Raw genomic sequence first — 19826 nt, 5'->3', positions numbered from 1 at the left:
TAACCAGGCCGTTCACATATATTTATTATTTGGGTTTAAGTAACGAAACCCAACTGTAGTTCCTTGTTTTATTATAAAAGGATTTTATCTATAATTCCTGAGTGTAGATCGACCATAATTTCCACTATATATGAGTGAATGAGAAAGGGACGGCGTTTATGTAATATAAACGTTAGATCACGTCCTTACGATATAAGTTGCTGTGAGTGACTCATGAGTAGTGACCCATCGAGGGAGAACAGTATGGGTACGTCGTTCCCCCTCGAGGGAAGACGGAGCCATCCACTGTGGCTCTCAAATAACGTCTTCCTCTAGTCAAGGATATCAAACTACTGCTCGCTTCAGGTGGCCAGAGAGCTGGCTACTTATGCCTTTACTCAGCATAGTATGACGCAGCTTCACGTGGGCACACCTTATCACGTGCATTGAACATGTCACCTCATAGCCATTGGAAAGTTATAGGGTGGTGAATCTGAATATAATATCAGATGTATTGACCCATTTATATAATATGTTCTGTTGATGAGACAGGGGCCCATTACATCGCTCGGTCACCTACCAGCCGAGCTCCGTGAGGCCTAAATAATCTCACTGAGTACAGTACATCCTATACAACCCAAACCATGTTATACACAGAGGTGTAGACACTAAGCTGGGGATTCTACTACAGTAGGGGTATTAGCTACTACAGGTGACCTATACTTTAGTGCCTTTTGGGTTAAAATAGAATGAACACTTTTCATCTTGGATGACACTGACTGAAAACAGAAAAGAAACTTGATGTAAAACACAAACATTACTGCCAATATCAAAAGCAACATGGCAGAAATAATCTTCGCCTATTTCGTGGTTAAGAACGCACCTTCTGAGCAATGTACAACTTTTGCTACTGTCATCACGCTAGATGAATGAGTGTGTGGTGCTTAAGACTCTTTCAACGAAACATTCATTTTTGCAGAGAGCAATGGTACTGAGTTGTGAAGGGTACTACACGGCATGGCTGAAAATTTAAGTCTGTGATACTTTTGTAGAACTATCATATTTTTATTTTAAGAAGATGTGTCATTGACATCATTTAAAATATGTAGTTTGAAACTTTAGTATATATTAACATAAGTAAGCACTTACAACAATGAAATTAACCTATTGATGTCCTATCAATGTGATGGCATGTCTTGAACGTGTAAATGTGTGTATATACTTTATGTATGCCTAGATACTACCTATATCTTGTAGGCTTGATTGAAGAATCCTTTCTAGAATTTCTTGATAATGTGAAATTGTTGCCGCAATCCCGGAGACTTGTGTGTGTGTCGCTCACAGTAGACACAGCTGATTCCAAGGTCAGGTGACTGGGTCAATGTTCACAAAAATCCTGAGTACAGCAAACCGCCGCTCTTGGTCACACAAGGACATCCACCATACCTCGTGTTTCGAAGCCAGATTTGGTAAAACGTTACTCTGATCACCTAAGAGGCACTGGTGTTCCCCAATTGGAGGTTCACTGCGTCATAAGCTCGATGAACAGCCTTTGTGTGAAATATAACAAAGTCTAGGAATGCTTTTAGTGTCCTGGTGGTCTAGAGGTAGCGTTACCCCGTCACACACATAAGATCGTGGGTTCGTGTCCTGGCGGGGTGAGATTGTTGATTATATGTAGAAGTCCACGGGCTTTATGGGCTAATGAAATATATATGGATGTCAGGGCAGAAACGATCTTCCTGCTCGTTACCGCTGCTAACTCTCTCGTTTGCTGGCGCGACCCTCACTTGGGGGAGGTTGGACAGAGGTGAGAACGGCAGCGACTACCTGTGTCACCGGGAGATCCACCCCAGCCGCCATACAGTCACTATCTAGCTACCCAGCTGTTTGTCAAATTCTGGCTGTGATCTCATCATAGGTCCTGGTTTCGTGGGCTGTGTCCCCAGACCTTCACCTATCGACTGTCAATTCTCTGGTCATCTACCACTACCGCATACTACGACCGTCAGTTCATCTCCTCCGTCTGTGCAATCGGCCGCTGTCGCTCGAGTGTGGAGTTGAATGGACGCTTCCCTACCCTGAGTGTGGATCACCTTGTTACAGAACCTTCCCCCAGGGCCACTGTCGTAGAAAATATCTGTTCATTGTTTGATTCTACTGTTTGATTCCATTAATTGCTGACCCCTTTTATTGTTTGATTCTATCAGTTGTTGACTCCCATTAACTGCTTGATTTAATTATTAGTTTGATTCTATTAATTGCTGACTCCCATTAATTGTTTGCTTCCCTTTAATTGTTTTGCTTCCTTTAATTGTTTGCTTCCCTTTATTGTTTGACTCCATTAACTGTTGACTGCATTAATTGTTTGACTCCCGTAATTGTTACTTGATGTTTGTTGAGTGGTGTCAGAGTTTTGTGTTATATTTTTTATAGTAAAGAGATGTCAATCTCAAACGGTTGTTTGTTATTCCTCAGAAAACCATGGTCCTTGACTCTCCTTTATTAAGATCCTGATTGGTCTGGTAAGGGATTTCTATCCCTAATTCCCAGGCCTTTACAATGGAACCTTGTGTTTCGAAGCCGGATTTGGTAAAACTTTACTCTGATCACCTAAGAGGCACGGGTTTTCCCCAATTGGAGATTCACGGCTCCATGAGCTCGATGAACAGGCTTTGTGTGAAATATAACAAAGTCTAGGAATGCTTTTCGTGTCCTGGTGGTCTAGAGGTAGTGTTCCCCGGTCACACACATAAAATCGTGGGTTCGTGTCCTAGCGTGGTGAGGTTGTTGATTATATGTAGAAGTCTGCACGCTTTATGGGCTAATGATATATATATATATATATATATATATATATATATATATATATATATATATATATATATATATATATATATATATATATATATATATATATATGTAATATGCAGAAATTTCAGAGTAATTTCAAATGCCCCGCCATGAGTGATACTGAGCGTTCAAGGTCATCTGAGGGGAGGGAGCGCTGCCTGCTCGTAGCGAGAGATTGCAGAACTAGGCCTATATGATATTAAATGTAATTTACCGAATTAATAATGATGCGATTCATGAAGTTAAGGGACTATTATTGAATTTGAAATTATTATAGATCGTTTAGCAGTCTGAATAATGTTACGGGTGTCCCAAGGAGTTATTAGTTAGGCGGAAAATATATCACGTAGGCCCAAGCTAGCGCCTTGGGGAGACGCGACGCTGGCTAGGCCCAGTCCCGGAGAGCATTCACACAGACAAGACGTTCCGCGCGTCCATCAGAAATAGTCACGTGGCCTAGTCACCTGTGCTGCGCTATTGCAGTATAACAAGTAAGTCTCATTCGATCTCAGACAGGGTTAGATAGGGCAGTGATAAAGTAAACTAGAGCTAACAGTGAGTTCATTTCAGGGTTTCCGTCAGAACCCACTTGATTGGAGTTGACCGGAGTTGACTGCGAGAGATTGACTGCCGTTGATGATTGAGGGTGGCGATTGTCGCCATTGGACCGATCAGTGTAGGCCTGTCACTGTTTAGCGGGGTAGCAAAGGATCTCTTGAGTGAACGAGTGCTCCCGACAACTAAAACGACACGGGACCAGCATCGGCAGTGGGTGATCAGTTCTTACCACTCCGGTGCACAACACCACGTGTCCTCGGTCAGCTAGTGAAACCCTCTTGCTAACGGGAAGCTAAAGTTTCTCTCAACTGCACAAGGTCTGATTGGCTCACTCTCTTCCTGCCCATGGACGCACTGGGAGTACACTGAGGCTATCTGAGTATATTAATGGTCACACACTGAGACCGTGAGTCTAGGACTCTAGGAGATACCTAGAGGAACATTTTATCTTCCTTATTACGGGTGTAGTTAACACCATTCCTCAGACTGATATTATCTTGACGTGTGTAGTTTAATATTTCTTAAATAATTTCGATAGTAGTGTTTTTTTGAATGTTTGTGCCATTAAGTGGAACCAGAGTGATACTGTGATTTGATTCTTTTAATGCCTCTAATTGTTCTTCATAATTCTGATCTCAGGTATAACCTTGTTCCCCAGAGTAGTGGTTAGGTTAGGTTAGGAAGTGTACATCTGTTGAGGTGCTATAATTTTGTTGAGTGCCCTTAAGGCCTATTCATTGTAGAGTATTTAATTCCTTAAATTCTATTACCATTTCCTCAGTGACTGATATTATTTTGCTGAAAGCCCTTAAGGCCTATTCATTGTAGAGTATTTAATTTCTTATCTTTTATTACCATTCCTCAGTGACTGATATTATTTTGTTGAAAACCCTTAAGGCCTATTCATTGTGGAGTATTTAATTTCTTATTTTTTAGTACCATTTCCTAAGTGACTGATATTATTTTGTGGAAAGCCTTAAGGCCTGTTCATGTGTGCAAGCAACATTTCTTACTACTTCAAATTTATTGTTGCCTGTGTTTCTAATAATTTCTATGTCATGTATAACTTTTATTCCCCCGAGTAGTGTTTAAGTTTAAGTTAAGAGGTGCGCATATTGGTGTACCATTATTTGATTGTGTTTGTAGTGTTGGAGGGAATATAAGTGTCTAAATTTTACAGTGTGTCTCATTCATCCCAGTCACAGACGCTATCCTTCCACGGGTCACGGACAATTCATTTTGTGTAGTAGATTTAAGTGTTCTTGTGCTGGTTCGGGATTTTTCTCAAAGGGGCGCTTCCACTGCCATTACCATCTATTAATTTTTAATAAACCCCAAGTCAAGTGAGAAATTAAAGTCCAGCAAATTCCGACCGGTTACATATATATATATACATATGCAAGTAAATCACTGTATGTGCTCGTGTGCTATGAGTCTCGGAATGTTGTGGCGGTGGAATGTCTGCGTCCGATCGCCTAGCCTTATCTCAACCCTGGCCTCGGCGAACACCCAGCCAGGGAGCTTGTCGAAACTTTGGATTGTGAATGTACAGTCTCCCCAAAAAGAATTGGCCCCCCCTGTGCCTGATGTATTTGCGAATGAACGCAATAACACGTGCACAGCAGTCTCGGTTCGGTTGGTATGATGCCATATTAAATTACAATGACATGATTTACTGAATTTTTATATAATTTCTACCTCAATTGATGAGGTAACAATTTTGAATATAGCGTATCATCTCATGATTCGTGTTGGCAACGGAACATTATCTGATACACAGTACCAGACGATGTCTGTCAGACCAAGCTGTGTTTTCCAATGAGTCTTGGGTACTAGTGTTGGTCATGGATTTCCAGCAGAAAACTCCCACTATTTGATTGCTGTTGATATATTTTCGCCACTTTTATATCATTATAATATTCTACTAAAGATGGAGTACGGTTATTTACCAAACTTACACCAAATGCTAGAAATAATAACTGGCAACCTTACAGATACTAGGAAGGCAGGCCTACCATCTTAATGCATGATCACAATTAGTGATCGGAAATATTCGTTCATTGTGACACATTGTATGGATGAGAAAAGGGACTGTTACTTTTTTAGGAGAGTGTACATATATATATATCGTGCACATATATGTGCCCATTAAGAGATATCGTAAAATACAAATGAATTACTGTACAAAAAAAAAAAAAAAAAAACTAAAAAAACTACAAGGACCGAAATTACCTCCTTGACATATAAATGTATAATTATCATGCAGTGTTAACGTAATCCAATGCTCTATTTTTATTCTTTCGATGTTTCGATGTTTTGTATCACTTGTGTCTTAAAAGTTTCGATGGTGAATCAATTTGTTGTGACAGCCTACGAGGCTCTTTATTGTGTTAACATTTAATCAATTAAATTCTTAAAGGTTTACTTTATTTTTATTCTCTTTTAATTTACTTCACTTTTTGTTTGGTTACGCCTAGAACCTGGATATTTAAGTCAATTAAGAGACGGCGTAACAACTGATACCGATCGTCGGGAAATTAACGGGGACTGGTGGAACAGCTAGTGGTAATTCGACGACACTTGAGATATATCTACTGTTTTTGTATATACGACCTGGCCACTGGTAACCAGCGGTGGACTCTGGTAAGCGGCGAAAGGGATTCTTGACACCCAGAAACATCTTTTGCAGTTGCTTCACTGAATTCACACACATGATTTTATAATTATCATATCAATTCATATTCGATGTATTTACATTTATTCCGTGCCATTCAAAAAAATCACGGTGAAGTAATCACCTTTTATTTACTTGAACTTGAGGATGTTAAACAGGAAGATAACTTTTCCCATTTTATTACACCTGCCACTTCAAGCGTTTCTGGACATCGTTGGTCTGTTTTATCACTTCCCACCAGCATCAATCCAGGCAATGACCTCGTCCTCCACTAGGTCCAGAGGTCCCACAGAGTCCAACACAACTTCATGGAACATTTTAATGTCAAACTTGCAGCCAAGTTTACTGGCGGCCTTCTGCCTTAACTCCGTCAGCTTGAGCTGACCCATCTTGTAGGCCAGCGCCTGACCTGGCCAAGTGATGTACCGGTCCACCTCGTTCTGCAACATCATAACATTACTACAGTGTATCAAGATATGAAGCGTAAACATATGAAAAGAAAACAAGATAGACTGTGCGACAGGATTTAGTATTGATGCAATCCGGATATAAAATCATACAGACAGTACTTCAGTCTGTTAATCGCCCTCATAACGTTCTTGTCCACTTCCAAGAATTAATACAGTAATAAGAGAAAAATGTTCTTAATGAAAATTTTTGTTGTGCTAGTCTCTAACCCTTGCACTCTAGTAGTAAGATACCAACACTATCTCCTTCCAGTCACTGTGGTCTGATACATCCCTCTTGCTGCTCTAGCGTTTCTCACCCCTTGGGTCTCTTATCCTCGTCAGCCCTCCAACGCCTCTCCACCCTCGTCCTTTTGGGTCTTCTGCTGTCTGCCATCTTCATTACATGCCCAAACTACTTCAACCTTGTCCAATTTAATTGCTGATTTACTGGTAGCTATTCACGTCTGGTTCTAATATCACTATTTCTTACAAATTCGTTGCACCTAATATGTGTAAAAAAAAAATTCAATCTCATTACAGAGGCACCCAGTTAATTTTATGCAGTGACCATCAGTGCCCATGCTGTTGGTCTAGTACAGTAGATAGCAGGATCAGCAGCACTACCGCATTAAAACAAATTGTGTTATTTCTCATAAATTCCTTGTCAGAGGCTCATATACCTTCACAATACCCATCCTTTTTCTCCTAACGCAGTGGTTTCCAACCTTTTTTTGGCTGCTACCCTAAATTTCCCAACAATACGGAGTCGTAACCCTCAGGCATATAATATATTATAAGGTTAAGCAAAAATTTTCTTGACTATATGGTAAGTACTATATTTTTTAAATTGTCTGAAGGCCCCTCGCGACCCTACGTAACGTAACGTAACGTAACGTAACCTAACCCCTTCATACATGTCAAATAAAACTCCTGATATATAATCAGTATAAGTATGACTCACCTCTACATTAACACTGGCCAAGGCGGTGTTGTGGATCATGTAGTCGCCGGCCTCTTGGCGGGTCCAGCTAAAGGCGTGCAGACCCGTGTCCACCACCAGGCGACATGCTCGGTACATCTCAAAAGAATAGTGGCCACACCTGTCCAGGGACAATATGTTGTGAACTTAATATACCCATCTGTCTTCATTCATATTGTGCATCCCATGAAGTTCATGATCTTTAGTTGTTAATCATTCTCCCAAATTTTTTTATTTATTTTTAACATTCCCTTACTGGCCGGTAGGGTGGTCGGTGCATTTTTCTTTACGCACATCTGATCACTTCATTGTACAGTGTTAGGAAATCTGAGTACAGTACTCAGAGAAAGCCTGGCATGCTTAGTTGAGTCAAACTGGATCACACCCTTCTCACATCTGATCCGGGGATTGAACCTGTGACTAGAGTAAGAGTAAACCTGGTACCGGTCAGAGCCACAGTCTCCAGAAATAACTCCCGGTTGTGACCTTAATTATTTTGGTCATATTTAAAAGTTCTTTGACACTGTTTATTTAAATAACTTTACTAGTATACCAAGCGATCAGCCAAGGAGAACAATAACACATATAGCAGTAACTAGTGAAGCAGGTGTACACCCACTTAACTCGACCCATCCTACAGTAATCAAACGAGATAAAGATCTGACCCAACAAGGTTAACGAAGGGAAATTAGTTCTCGCCTCCGTGTGATGAGAGAACAGGCACCATGACCCTATTAATTCAATAAACACTGCCCTTCAGCCGGTAAGAAGAAGGGGTCGTGCCAGGAACAGGACTACAATAAACAAAATATACCACCCTAAACTAACATAAATAAGATCGATTTGTGAAAGTACTGTGACCCAGAAAAACCGAATAAAAGAGGCCAACAGCTCATTTTCACGGAGAGACAAAATCCAGCATTAGTGGGAGTCACACGCAGGTCTGAGTCATGGGGAGGACCACTCTTCCCGGCAGTACCAGGCCCTGCTGGGCCTCCCACAGGTCACACGTAGGTCATTGTGAGGGCGATCCATAGGGTGAGTTACTTTTAGTGGGAAGTGTATCCATGTCAGGTTTATATATGGGCGTCATTATCTGGAAACATCAATATAATCATCTATTAATGTGTCCATGTCATTCAGTTAACTTATAAATAGCTATACTTAGAATTGTTGTTTCGCAGATTTCCCCTCATAACATATCAACCGTTATATAACTATTGGGCCACGCTACCAAATTCCTTACTTTGCAATCCCTCCTACTATAACTCTCATTATATCTTCATAATGGTGCCAATGGTATCCATTATAATGGTGTCAGAGGAACCCATTGCAATGGTGCCAAAAGCATTCATTACATCAGTGGCAGCGTTTAAACTAAACTCAAACCCTCTCTTTGTTAGTCATTCCATTGGTGGAAACGTAGTTAACGTAAATCCACGTCTCCGGTTAGTCACTACATCTGGCAAGTCAAGTAAACCCATGCTTCTACAGTGGCGGTAGTAGCTTTAAAGTAAATTCAGGCCTCTCCCTCTTCCCAAGTCATTACAATGGTAATGGCGTACTTAAAGTAAACCCGCCTCTCCCCTCTTGCTGAACAAGTGATCATTTTCCAGGTACAATAATACCTAACACCCGCCCTCCAACCCCCATCCCCTGATATGGTAATCTTTATATTGGTGACTGAGATCTTAACGTATTTATATGTCCTCTCCTTAGTTAAACACGGTATATTGTGTTGGTGCCGGCGATATTTAATCCCATGTCTCTCCCTTAATTTAATTCAAATTAAGTTTTCTCTTTAAGAGACCCATGTAGTAGAGCATGAAGTCTCCTAGTGTGCCATCTTAACAATTCAAGTAAATGTTCTCATCGATGTATGTGCGCATTTCTACTAGAATAACTCTCTTCCCAGAGTATATACAGTGCTAAGTCCCCAGTGCTTAATATCATAATTTTGTCAGTGTACTCAGTACATTGCAATTCTAGGTCAGTGCTACATGCACCTATTATGTTTTTAGTAATGGAAGTTGTGTCTGCACTAACCGTTAGAACCTAACATGACTTATATATCCTACATCTACTTGCCCTAATTTCCCCAACAACAACCCATAAACATCCCTTACCACGAAGGACAGTCAGTACGGACTCTCATCCTTCGCCTCCCATCCTTTTCTTACTCTCACTTTCCTTCTCCCTGTGTTCCATTACTAAAGACTAAGTTTCGATCCGCATTCTTCTGAGACTGGGTAAACATGTTGTCACAGTTACATAATAAGTGCAGTTAGAAAAAGTAAAAGGTTACATGTAAAATAATGATGGACTGTATCTAAAGAACTTATTGGATTATTGGCTTGAATTTATAGACAGTGAAGTAACTTATACAGTAGTGCCGAGAGTATCCATTACAATGGTGTCAGAGGGACCCATTGCAATGGTGCCCAAGGCAGGCTTTACAAATATCAGAACCAATTATTTATCGTAAGACTTGCCTGAAAGTCATATAACACAAAGTACGTGTATCTACTTACACAGTTTCAAATTCCTAACCAAACAAAAAGTGTTCAACGATTTCTTCTCATCTACACTTAGTGTTGTCTCTCAGTACTGTATATGCCTGATATAAGGATTCTTGAAAAGGTCCATATCAAAACCAAGATTCTCTGCGTATAGACCCCAGCCCTCCAAGTATGCTGTATTTATGGGGAACCTGGAAGGTGCCTGCCAGTAGTTACGGTCCTCCATTACTCTCCTGAAGAAGGGGATTTTAGGAGACTCCATGCTGTGTGATCCCTGCAGGTGATGACCTGGATTTCCCTCGTGCAGGGATAAGGTCATCATCTCGTACTTCGGTCTGAGAAGTAGAATATACAGTTTAGTTGGTCTTAGTCGAAACGAGTTGGATATTTTCTGACTATTATTGATGCTACTTCAAGGAGTTAAAGATACTAATGCAAGTAGGTGACATTCTAGCAATATGCGAAGGTTACCTCATTTCGTATGGGGATCTCTTTATCAAGATTAACATATTTCATGTAATGACCTAACCTAACCTAACCTAACCTAACCTAACCTAACCTAATAGGGTGTGTCATACGGAGGCGAATTTTTTTTTTTGAGTTTGAAAAATCGGCCCATGGTATTAATGATGTAGTTCTATGTGCAGAATCATGTGATATCTTCAGATTTGAAAAGTTTTTATTTTTTGCTAGGTAAATTTTAACTTGAAATCTTATGAAAATTCAGTATTCCCACCCTTTTACCAACACCACTAAATAGCTTATTTAGAGTAAAGTAAATGTATCAGGTTAATGTATTAGGATGAAAATGATCCAGAATAGTGAAACGAATGATCTTGACACATTTATTAAATTTAATATTCCTTTAGAAAACAAAATCATCAAATACAAAAACCGGTTTTACTACTACAACCCGGTGTTGCTGCACACCATAGAGAACATGTCTTTCTTGCTTCTGTTTCTACTCATCACCTCCCTGCTGACCACCTGAGCTCGGATGTAGCCTTCCCTCCTCTCCTGGCTGTACACGTGACTGCTGGCCTCGCTCACTTGCTGTACACAACGCTCTATACTCTGGGTGTGCGCGGGCTAGGCAGGGACATGCATGGGGTTGTCCAGGAAAGCTCTGACTTGAACATTGGTGAGGCTGCAGGTAAGAGGGGGCTCACTGCCAGCCTGGATGTTATCCAGATCTATGAGATCAGTGAGGGTCTTGACACCTAGATTGACTTCAGGAGCCTTCCTGACCCTGAAGGAATCGTCACCAACTGATTCATCATGCCCAGATCCTCTCATAAGTCTCATATCCAAGATCTTTTTGACTGCCACTCTTCTCTCCTCCTCATCCTTACTGCAGAGCATTGTCTGCAGAACTGCCTCGGGATGAGCATACCAGGAAGATTTCCTCACAGTCTGCTCCACAATCTGAACAACCTTCCTTGGCTGACTCCTCAGGAGCTCAAGCTGGAAGAGAACATGCCTCGGACCTTCGGAGAACGATGACTTGACCTTGGTGTTGAACCAATTTGGCAAGTAGACACTCACGATGAATTGGACAATAAGTCTCAGGTTGTGAAGCTGGTTCCCTTTCAGTTTATGATGAGCGACCCAAATTCTGCAGAACCTGAGAGCCGTTGTGAGCCACCTAGAATGTGAGACTGGACCTATCTGCAGGTAAGCAAGTCTATCAGGCATGACCCCAGTTTTGATGGCACTGCAAATCATGTAACCATAGTATTGGTCAGTACTCAGGTCGTCAACGACAGTATGTGCAAGCTCAACGAGTGGAGGGCCAACTGTGATTTTTTCAAAGCTCGGATTTATTTCTAACTCAGTGGCAGAGTCCAGCATCTTGCCAAGAGGACCAGACAATCTGTTGTTTGAAAGAGTCTTGCCATCCAGCTCCTGGATCAGATGTCTGAGTGGCAACTCGTTGGTGTGGAGGTCACAAACAATCCAGACCAGCTTCCTCCCAATCTTCCGCTCTATCCACTGTATGACCCCCCTTGCCACCCTGTGTTCGTGTTGGTGCTGTCCCCTCCAATGGCCTGCAGGGTCTGGTCTACGTTCCTCTCTCTGAGCCAGTTCACAATGTTATCTGCCACTATCTCAGCTGGTTTCCTGATGTCATCTTTCTCTGGAGTGAAATGCCACAAATACTTCCCTCCTGGTTCACTGCAGCAGGAGTAGTGTTCCTCCTTCACCATGGCAGGGAACAACTTGTCAGAATCTCCAACTTTAATGAACACTTTAGTGTCATCCCTTCTCCCATCAAAGAACAAACAATTGATTCCATTTTCTCTTATCCCCTTATCAAACTCCTCTTCTAGGTTACTGACAAGTTTCTCCTGAGCTCTCCTTACTTTGTTATGATTTATCACCAGGTGAACATCATCAGGTGTTATCAAACCACCGCTAATCCAGGCAGCTGTTGCTATCTCTGCAGTTTCTCTGAGACCAGTGTGGTGTCGCATGCTGGCCAGAGCTATGCTCGGGATATCTTTCCTATTTCGAATCTTATGCCTGGAAGGTTTGGGATCATTATTTTCTGGGTTAGGGACAAAGTCACCATTCTCCTGGTCAGCACTCGGATCAGCCATGGGGAAGTAATTAAACTCTGAATCAGCTTGACTCCAATCATCGGCCTTTTTTACCTCACCCTGGGCCTTCTCAAGTCTCGTTTCCTCGGCAACTCTTCTCCTCTTCTGCCTCTCTGTGGCAGCCTCCTGTCTCTTGGACTCCGGAATATCTTGGCTAGAAATCATGAGAGCCCCTATACTGCCAGTCTTCTCTCTCTGTGCTTTGACAAATGCCAGTTCGATCACAGGAATCTTCAGTTCACGCTTGCAAATACAGGAGATGTGGGCCTCGGATTTACAGTCACGATCGCATCCACACTCAGGACAGAGAACAATTGGGCACTTCCAAGTAATTATGTCAAATAACTGGTCCAGTTGCTTGGCAAAGCTGTCCTTAACTGCAAGTTTTCCTCTCCCAAGAGAGATATCTCTTGCCTTTTTCCCAACTGGCTAGCAGTCTCTCACTAATCTTCTTCTGACTTGTTATGACTGGAGGCTTGAACTGAGCGTTAGCCAGAGTGTACTGTGCCAAGACAGCTTTGGTCATATCACTGGCAATGTCTTTTGTTGTGTAAGTTCTTTGGTTCTTTTCACTGATTTGTCTGATTAAAACACCGTATCTCAAAGCATCTCTCAATGTAGCAACTCCGACTTCAGGAGCTCTCTCCCAGACCCAAGATAGTGACTGAGATGGCTGGATTTTTGGTTCCTCGTCCTGACACAAGCAGCCATCGCAAATATTATCAACTTATAAATGCATCAGAATCGGAAACAGAAAAAAATATTGTTAGTTGGGTTGTTAAAGAATGAAGTCAGAAAGCAATGTTCTCTATTCAATTGTAATGCACTAATGCAGCTGTACGTTAGATTTTCGATAAATTTCACGCTAAAATTTACCTAGCAAAAGGTTGCAAAATATTGAAACTGAAATTATTTTCTGTTTATATACACTAAAATCTACAACAAAAGTGATGGGCCATTAGTTTTAGCTGATCTTCCCTCCTATGACACACCCTACTAACCTAACCTAACCTAACCTAACCTAACCTAACTACTATGACTCACTGTAGGCTGTAAGGTTTAGGGAATACGTCATATTTAAAAAAAGATAGCTGCTCAGTAAAGTTACTCACTGACTGTCACAGTGGAAAGTATTGACGAAGTAGACGCCGGGGCGAGACCCGTCGTAAGCTCCAACAGAGTAAAAAGCTGTGGTGCTATGAGGTGAGGACAAACGCTCCATCCTGTACAACATATAACAAATAGTCATGGATTCTCCCTGTGTGTGTAATGATATAACTATAGTATATACAGTGCATTGATTTTTGATACGACTATGTAATAAGGCTCTTGAAACATCTCGAAATTTTCCATAAGCCAAATACATTAACTCAGACACTAGCGCTTCCAATGCGATATCTAGACCTGGCCACCCTTTGAACACACAACATGCTCATCACTAAGACAATGTTATTCACCACACCTGGGACTCTTTCTTACTTCAACTTCGCTTTAGGAATATTCAGGAAGACTTCAGGAAGTTTGAGGGGGATGACGTTGTACACGAGGTCCTCAAAATCTTTAAACAAAGCCTCAGGGTTGTCATAGAGAAACTGGGCGTCTTTCCTTACCATCTCTGAGAACTCTGACACTGACATGTTGTAGCCCAACTCTGAAACGATCTGTCAGATTAAGATTAGTCATTTTACGTAAGGTACAAACCTAGCCAAAAAAGCCAAACCAGGAATACACTTGTTTTAATGGGTTAAGACCTAAGGAATGCAGTGTTATAATTCAGATTCGAGCCTTTGTCTGGACAATTACTTTTTCACAGTCTGCATTCAATGATATACTGTTACTCGTTACGGTATTATTTTACTTTTGGACATAGTGCGCCCCAAAGTTATAAACTATTGAAACATTTAGATCTCACTATTCTGAACACTTTGAATCCCATATACAGTATATCTGGTGGAAATGGGTAATAGCGACACAATTTAATTTAATTGATTTTACGTACTTTTCAGTCTTCATCTATGTGAGATGTTATTGTCGTGAAAGAGTGAAAGCAAGCTAATTATGGGCGTGTTTACATCACGCATGCGTGGCGTCTTCCCGTCGTGACCAATGATGTATCGATGTCATCATGCGAATTTTTTTGACAAATCAAAATTGAATTTTTTCAAAGGGAGGAGCCAGGGTACGGATTTGAAGGATTTCAATTTCGATGACCAGTGTGACAATGACCGTGGTAGAGGTTGAATGTGAATCGTGCTCCTACGATTATTTTAAGTTTATTGCTGAGCCTTATAGTGGGGCAGCTAAATGCAATTTTTCATGAGAAGCATGCAAATGGTGATACAAGCACCAAATTTGGCATGGTCTGCCTGATTGGCCATTTAAAAATCCAAGATTACGGTCATTTTTCAAGATGGCCGCCATATTGACCTTCAAAAGATGATTTTTCTCATAGAAATTGATGTAGTTGGTCAATCTGAGTGATCTTGGTGTCGATATTTATGTTTTCAAGCATGCTCAGACGATGTTTTATAGTTTTAAGTCCATTGTAACATTTTTATCCACATAAAATAACACTTTTAGTAAAAAAAAAAAAATAACATAAAAGAATTTACTAAAAAAAAAGTACTCACTATTAGCATGTCCTGTGACATCTCCTAACAGTACATCTTTGTGAATTTACTGCTGTTCACATATGCAGCTGCAAAGTGCTGTGCAGGAAAGTCCAGAGCGAAAGCATTTCATATCTGGTTGCAGTCTTTCTTCCAGGAACATTTGGTCAGCTCCTGATAGCACGTCGCAATCTGGGGAAGAGTCGTCCAACGCATCTGCCATGCCTCTCCCTTCTGCATCCATCCCCAAGTGACAGGACATCTCAGGGCTTGGATGTTGGAAGATGGACAGTGGACACACTGGTCCCATGGAAGGACGTTTTGGCCGTAGTCGCAGTGGGGTTGTGGTCTCCTAGATGGGCTGATAATTGTAGAACTCTGTCATATGAAATGCTGACCCCATTTTCATGCAGCATGTCAATGAGCTGCCTCTTTCTTGTCTTAGCAAACACAGACATGCCGACGTAGATAGCAAAAGGTGTCTCATGGTCCTTGGAGTGTCTGTGGATTTGTGTTCCTACCTTGTAGTTGACAAAGCAGTTGTACTGTAAGAGCTGTGACATAGCAAGGTCAGACTTCGATATGCCATGCTGGAATTGGGATTTGATATCTGCACCATGTTTGATCATGCATACAAATTGAAGCAGTGATGGTGGAACAGCCTGTTCAATGCGTCCTTCATGAAATGTACTGCTGAAGTGTGACTTGTGCTGAAGTATGTCCCGTCGTATCATCCCAGCAGCCTTGGCCAGATGGATCGCGTTACTGTATTTGCTTGCTTGTGCCAGGATTGAGCCAACATCCTTCTCAAAGGCCAGTAGGATATCTCTTAATTGGTGATGAGCTTGCAGCTGGGGGATGTGAAAAAGCAGCTGGTCCTTCAGTTGAGTAGCATGAACATCGGGCATTCCAACACGCAGCTGCTCAAGTCTTTGTCTGTAGAGTGTGACCAGGTCAGCAAGTCTAAAAATGGGTGGTTCAGTACCTTCACTAGAAGCTTATCCTATGAGTGATGTAAGTGACCAGTTTAGATAAAGCAGTTGGGTATGCGTCCTTGTTCGGATGAAGCTCTTGTGCTTCTTCTTGCTCATGAGCATTTCGGTGTGTTCTTTCTCGGTTGTACAGGTCTGCCAGGCAGCGAGGGTGATAATTCAGTTCTTGTGCCACAACATCTCCTACACTTAGTTTGGCGAGGAGTTTTCCATCGCTAAGTGTCTTCGCACAATCATTCAATCTTTTATTAAGTTTCATTATCATTGCATGTCTTATGTCATCTCCCGAAGCTTCTCCTCACATAGAAAGCATTCTGTTGCTTTGGGGTCTCTGACCATTCGTGGTATCTTGCTACTGCTGCTCTCCTCTGTAGCAACCGCAGAGGTTCGCCTTTTCTGAGCTCTATTTAACTTTGTGTTGTTGAACAGAAGTCTGCAACTCTCATGATACTGTGCCTTGTTTCTCCTCAAGGTCTCCTTTATTCCATCATCTTCAACAAGTCTTGCAGGGTCAAGCTTGATTGGCAGTGCATTGATTGAATGAAATAGAGGAATATTCCTTGCCAAGCTCTTGTAACCGTCATCTCCTTTTTTGGCAGTATTTGCATGTGGAGACTTAAGATCTTCCTTCTTATCCTATTGACAAAGACAGCACTTTGCCCAGTCAGTGAGGAATGATTTGTTGGTAGATTTTGTGTCCATAACTATTTTTGATCTTCAGGGCCGAGGGTTTATCCTTTTACCACCCTCATGAGCACTTTCTTGGATGGGATATAACTAGGTTCATGCCTTTTGCCCTACACCTAGTTCGATCGTTCATCCAGTGTCATTAGTCCCGTGCGATCTGTACACCATCCAGATAACTAAAACCCCGTTATCCTTGGCTCAGCTCTCCCGCGCTGGCACATCCTGTCAATTCAGGTGCGGCTGCTTAACTGATTTGGGGTTGGTTAAGCAGCATTTGGGACACTAGGCTGTTGCAGTATGACATGCTTTTTCTTAGCTGACACTGAATCCCATGCTGGGTTGCACAGCAGTGATGTCACCAATGTGCCCTGGTAGTGCCCAACAATCACTACCTCACATGCTCTGCATGTGAGGGCATGCTACCCTCACCTAGTTGAAAAAAATCATAAAACCAGTACATAAAACCAGTCATAAATAAGACATATATACTGTATATATATATATATATATATATATATATATATATATATATATATATATATATATATATATATATATATATATATATATATATATATATATATATATATATATATATATATATATATATATGAGAGTATGAGAAATAGAAAAAAATCACCTGAACATGCTTGAAAACATATATATCGACACTAAGATCATTTAGATTGACCAACTTCATCAATTTCTAAAAAAAAAATCACCTTCCGAAGGTCAATTTGGCAGCCATCTTGTAAAATGGCCGCCATCTTAGATTTCCAAATGGCCAATTAGGCAGATTTGACAAGTAGCCCCTAGGGTATGATCCTTGCCAAATTTCATGCTTGTATCACCATTTGCACGATTTTTCCATTATCCGCTCTACTATTACGAGAAAGACGTCCAAGCTATCCAATTCCTACGTAATCACGTCTGTTGAATGCCCGCACTGTAAATTGACTTGTAAATTTAGAGGTTGACCCTGGTCCTTTCACTTCTAACGAACGTATTGTATTTTCGGACATGGCGCCCCGCAAAGTTTAAAACTACTAAAACATTTAGATCTCATTATTTTGGGTCTTTTGAACCCCATTTATATTAGTTCGAAATGAATAGGATAGGTTTGGTTAGTTTAAGCTAAGCCTACCGGGGGTTCGGGGGCGGAGCCCCCGGCTAAGGGTTAGGTTAGGTTTGGTTAGGTTAGACGACTCGTTTTCGTAATTTCCCCCATCCAAAATCCCGATTTCACAGGCTCTCACCCGTTATCGATGGGGAGGGCGAGGGGGGTAAAAAACGAGCAATTTCCGCCAAAAATGAAGGTCAGATTCGTTTAAAACACACCAAAACACACTGGAAAAACATATTGGTCATCCCCTAGGGACTCTTGTCTGAAAGTAAAAATTTACCCTCGTTACTATTATTTACTCTGATCATTCATATAGATATAAAAATGAGATAGGTGTGGTTGATTGACTCTGAGACTTACCTTGGCCATCTCACCCCTGATGCGTGTCACCTCGTCCAGGCCCAGTTGGTGGATCTCTGCAGGCGTCATGCTGGTTGACGTGTGGAACCTATAAGCGAGACATTTGTACACTGGGCACAAAACCTGAGAAATATTCATAGTTCTTGCTGTGTTTTTGTTCAAATTGACTATGAGCACTCATGACGAGAATAGGTCAACGTGACACGTACAGATGGGAAATCAGGACGACAAGTCTTCCAGGAATTTATGTAAATTGCATGAAGTTTCCATCTACTGTAGTTACAAGGAAATTTATAGAGGACAGTGTAAATGTATCAAAACAGAAGTCAAGGATCCTGCTGTTATGTCATTAGAGTGTAATTGCCACAGTCATACATGTTAGTTAACTTACAATCACATGAATCGTATTACACTCAAAAGCCCATAAAACAGGTATAAAACAGGTAGTTATTGTGGTGGGATGAAATCCTAGACAAGGTTCTTGAACTCCAGGGCACGAGCAGTAGATATATTCAATAAGTAGTACAAGACTTGGCAGGATAACCGACAGGTACAGAAAAACAGGGACAAGCAAAAAGGACTCCGTGCCGTAGCCAGGCCAAAGCCGATCTGAGGGAAGTTAGCTAGCTAGGCAAGGAGAGTTGCTAGACATTATTAGGACAATAAATGAGGTCTTCTAGTTACTTGACTAGCGCGGTACAGACATAGTACATCAGGACATAGTAAGTGAACATAGGCATTAGACATAAGCATAGATATCAGACATGCTATAATAATATGTAGTAATACAGACATGTGAATAAATGGTACAATGAATGGTAACAGAGTCTTGGCGTCAGGCGTGTTCACATATCTTGGTATTTACATATCTCTACACCTCCCTCCCCCTTTACGCTCGTAGTGCAATCTCGAGCGGCTACGGACTCTTTTTCCACGAGTCGTCGGGAGCGGCGAGGGACAATGGGAGGATCAACTGACGACCTTCGTTCCTGGTCTGGGCAAGGGGACACAGGGGACGGGGAGGAAGGTTCGTCACTAGAGGATGGCACTGGGCGGAGATGGCGTCTGTTTCGCCACCACACACGACCACTGGGGAGGCGGACTTGGTACGAACGAGACTCGCCACGGCCCATGACGATCCCGACCTTGTCCCAGCGGTGTGACGTCGGGTCCTGGATTCGTACTTGCTGGCCGACGGTCAACCTGGGAAGGGGGCGGGCGTGGGCGCCATAGTGGCTTGTCACTTGGGCCATCCGGGCAGCCTCACGGCGGTCACACTCGTCCGCCTTGATCTGCCATTCATCTAAGAAGGACTGGGGGTGGGCAGGCACATGGTTACGAAGGGGGCGGCTATACGACACCTGGCAGGAGAGCGTCTCGCAGGGTAAAAGACGGAGTTCCCGTGAAGCCCCTGTCGAACTCCTCGCGTCCACAGGTCCTCTGG

The 19826-nt window shown here is 41.9% G+C and overlaps 1 protein-coding gene across 1 annotated transcript; it reads right to left on the bottom strand.

The window, feature by feature from the left end:
* Positions 1 to 6241: 6241 nt before the first annotated feature.
* LOC121870040 lies at positions 6242 to 19019 on the bottom strand. Its single transcript, XM_042371783.1, has 6 exons — positions 18383 to 19019; positions 14091 to 14272; positions 13724 to 13834; positions 10120 to 10346; positions 7475 to 7623; positions 6242 to 6504 (listed from the first exon to the last, which is right to left on the bottom strand). Exons 1-6 carry the CDS (start codon positions 18518 to 18520, stop codon positions 6292 to 6294), a joined length of 1020 nt encoding a protein of 339 aa, XP_042227717.1. The 5' UTR covers positions 18521 to 19019; the 3' UTR covers positions 6242 to 6291.
* Between the last annotated feature and the right edge of the window lie 807 nt (positions 19020 to 19826).

This window comes from Homarus americanus, unplaced genomic scaffold (genome assembly GCF_018991925.1).
Source record: "Homarus americanus isolate GMGI-L3 unplaced genomic scaffold, GMGI_Hamer_2.0 scaffold4006, whole genome shotgun sequence".
In the NCBI taxonomy this organism is placed as follows: Eukaryota; Metazoa; Arthropoda; class Malacostraca; order Decapoda; family Nephropidae; genus Homarus; species Homarus americanus.
This window is presented reverse-complemented; position numbering and strand designations above follow the sequence as displayed.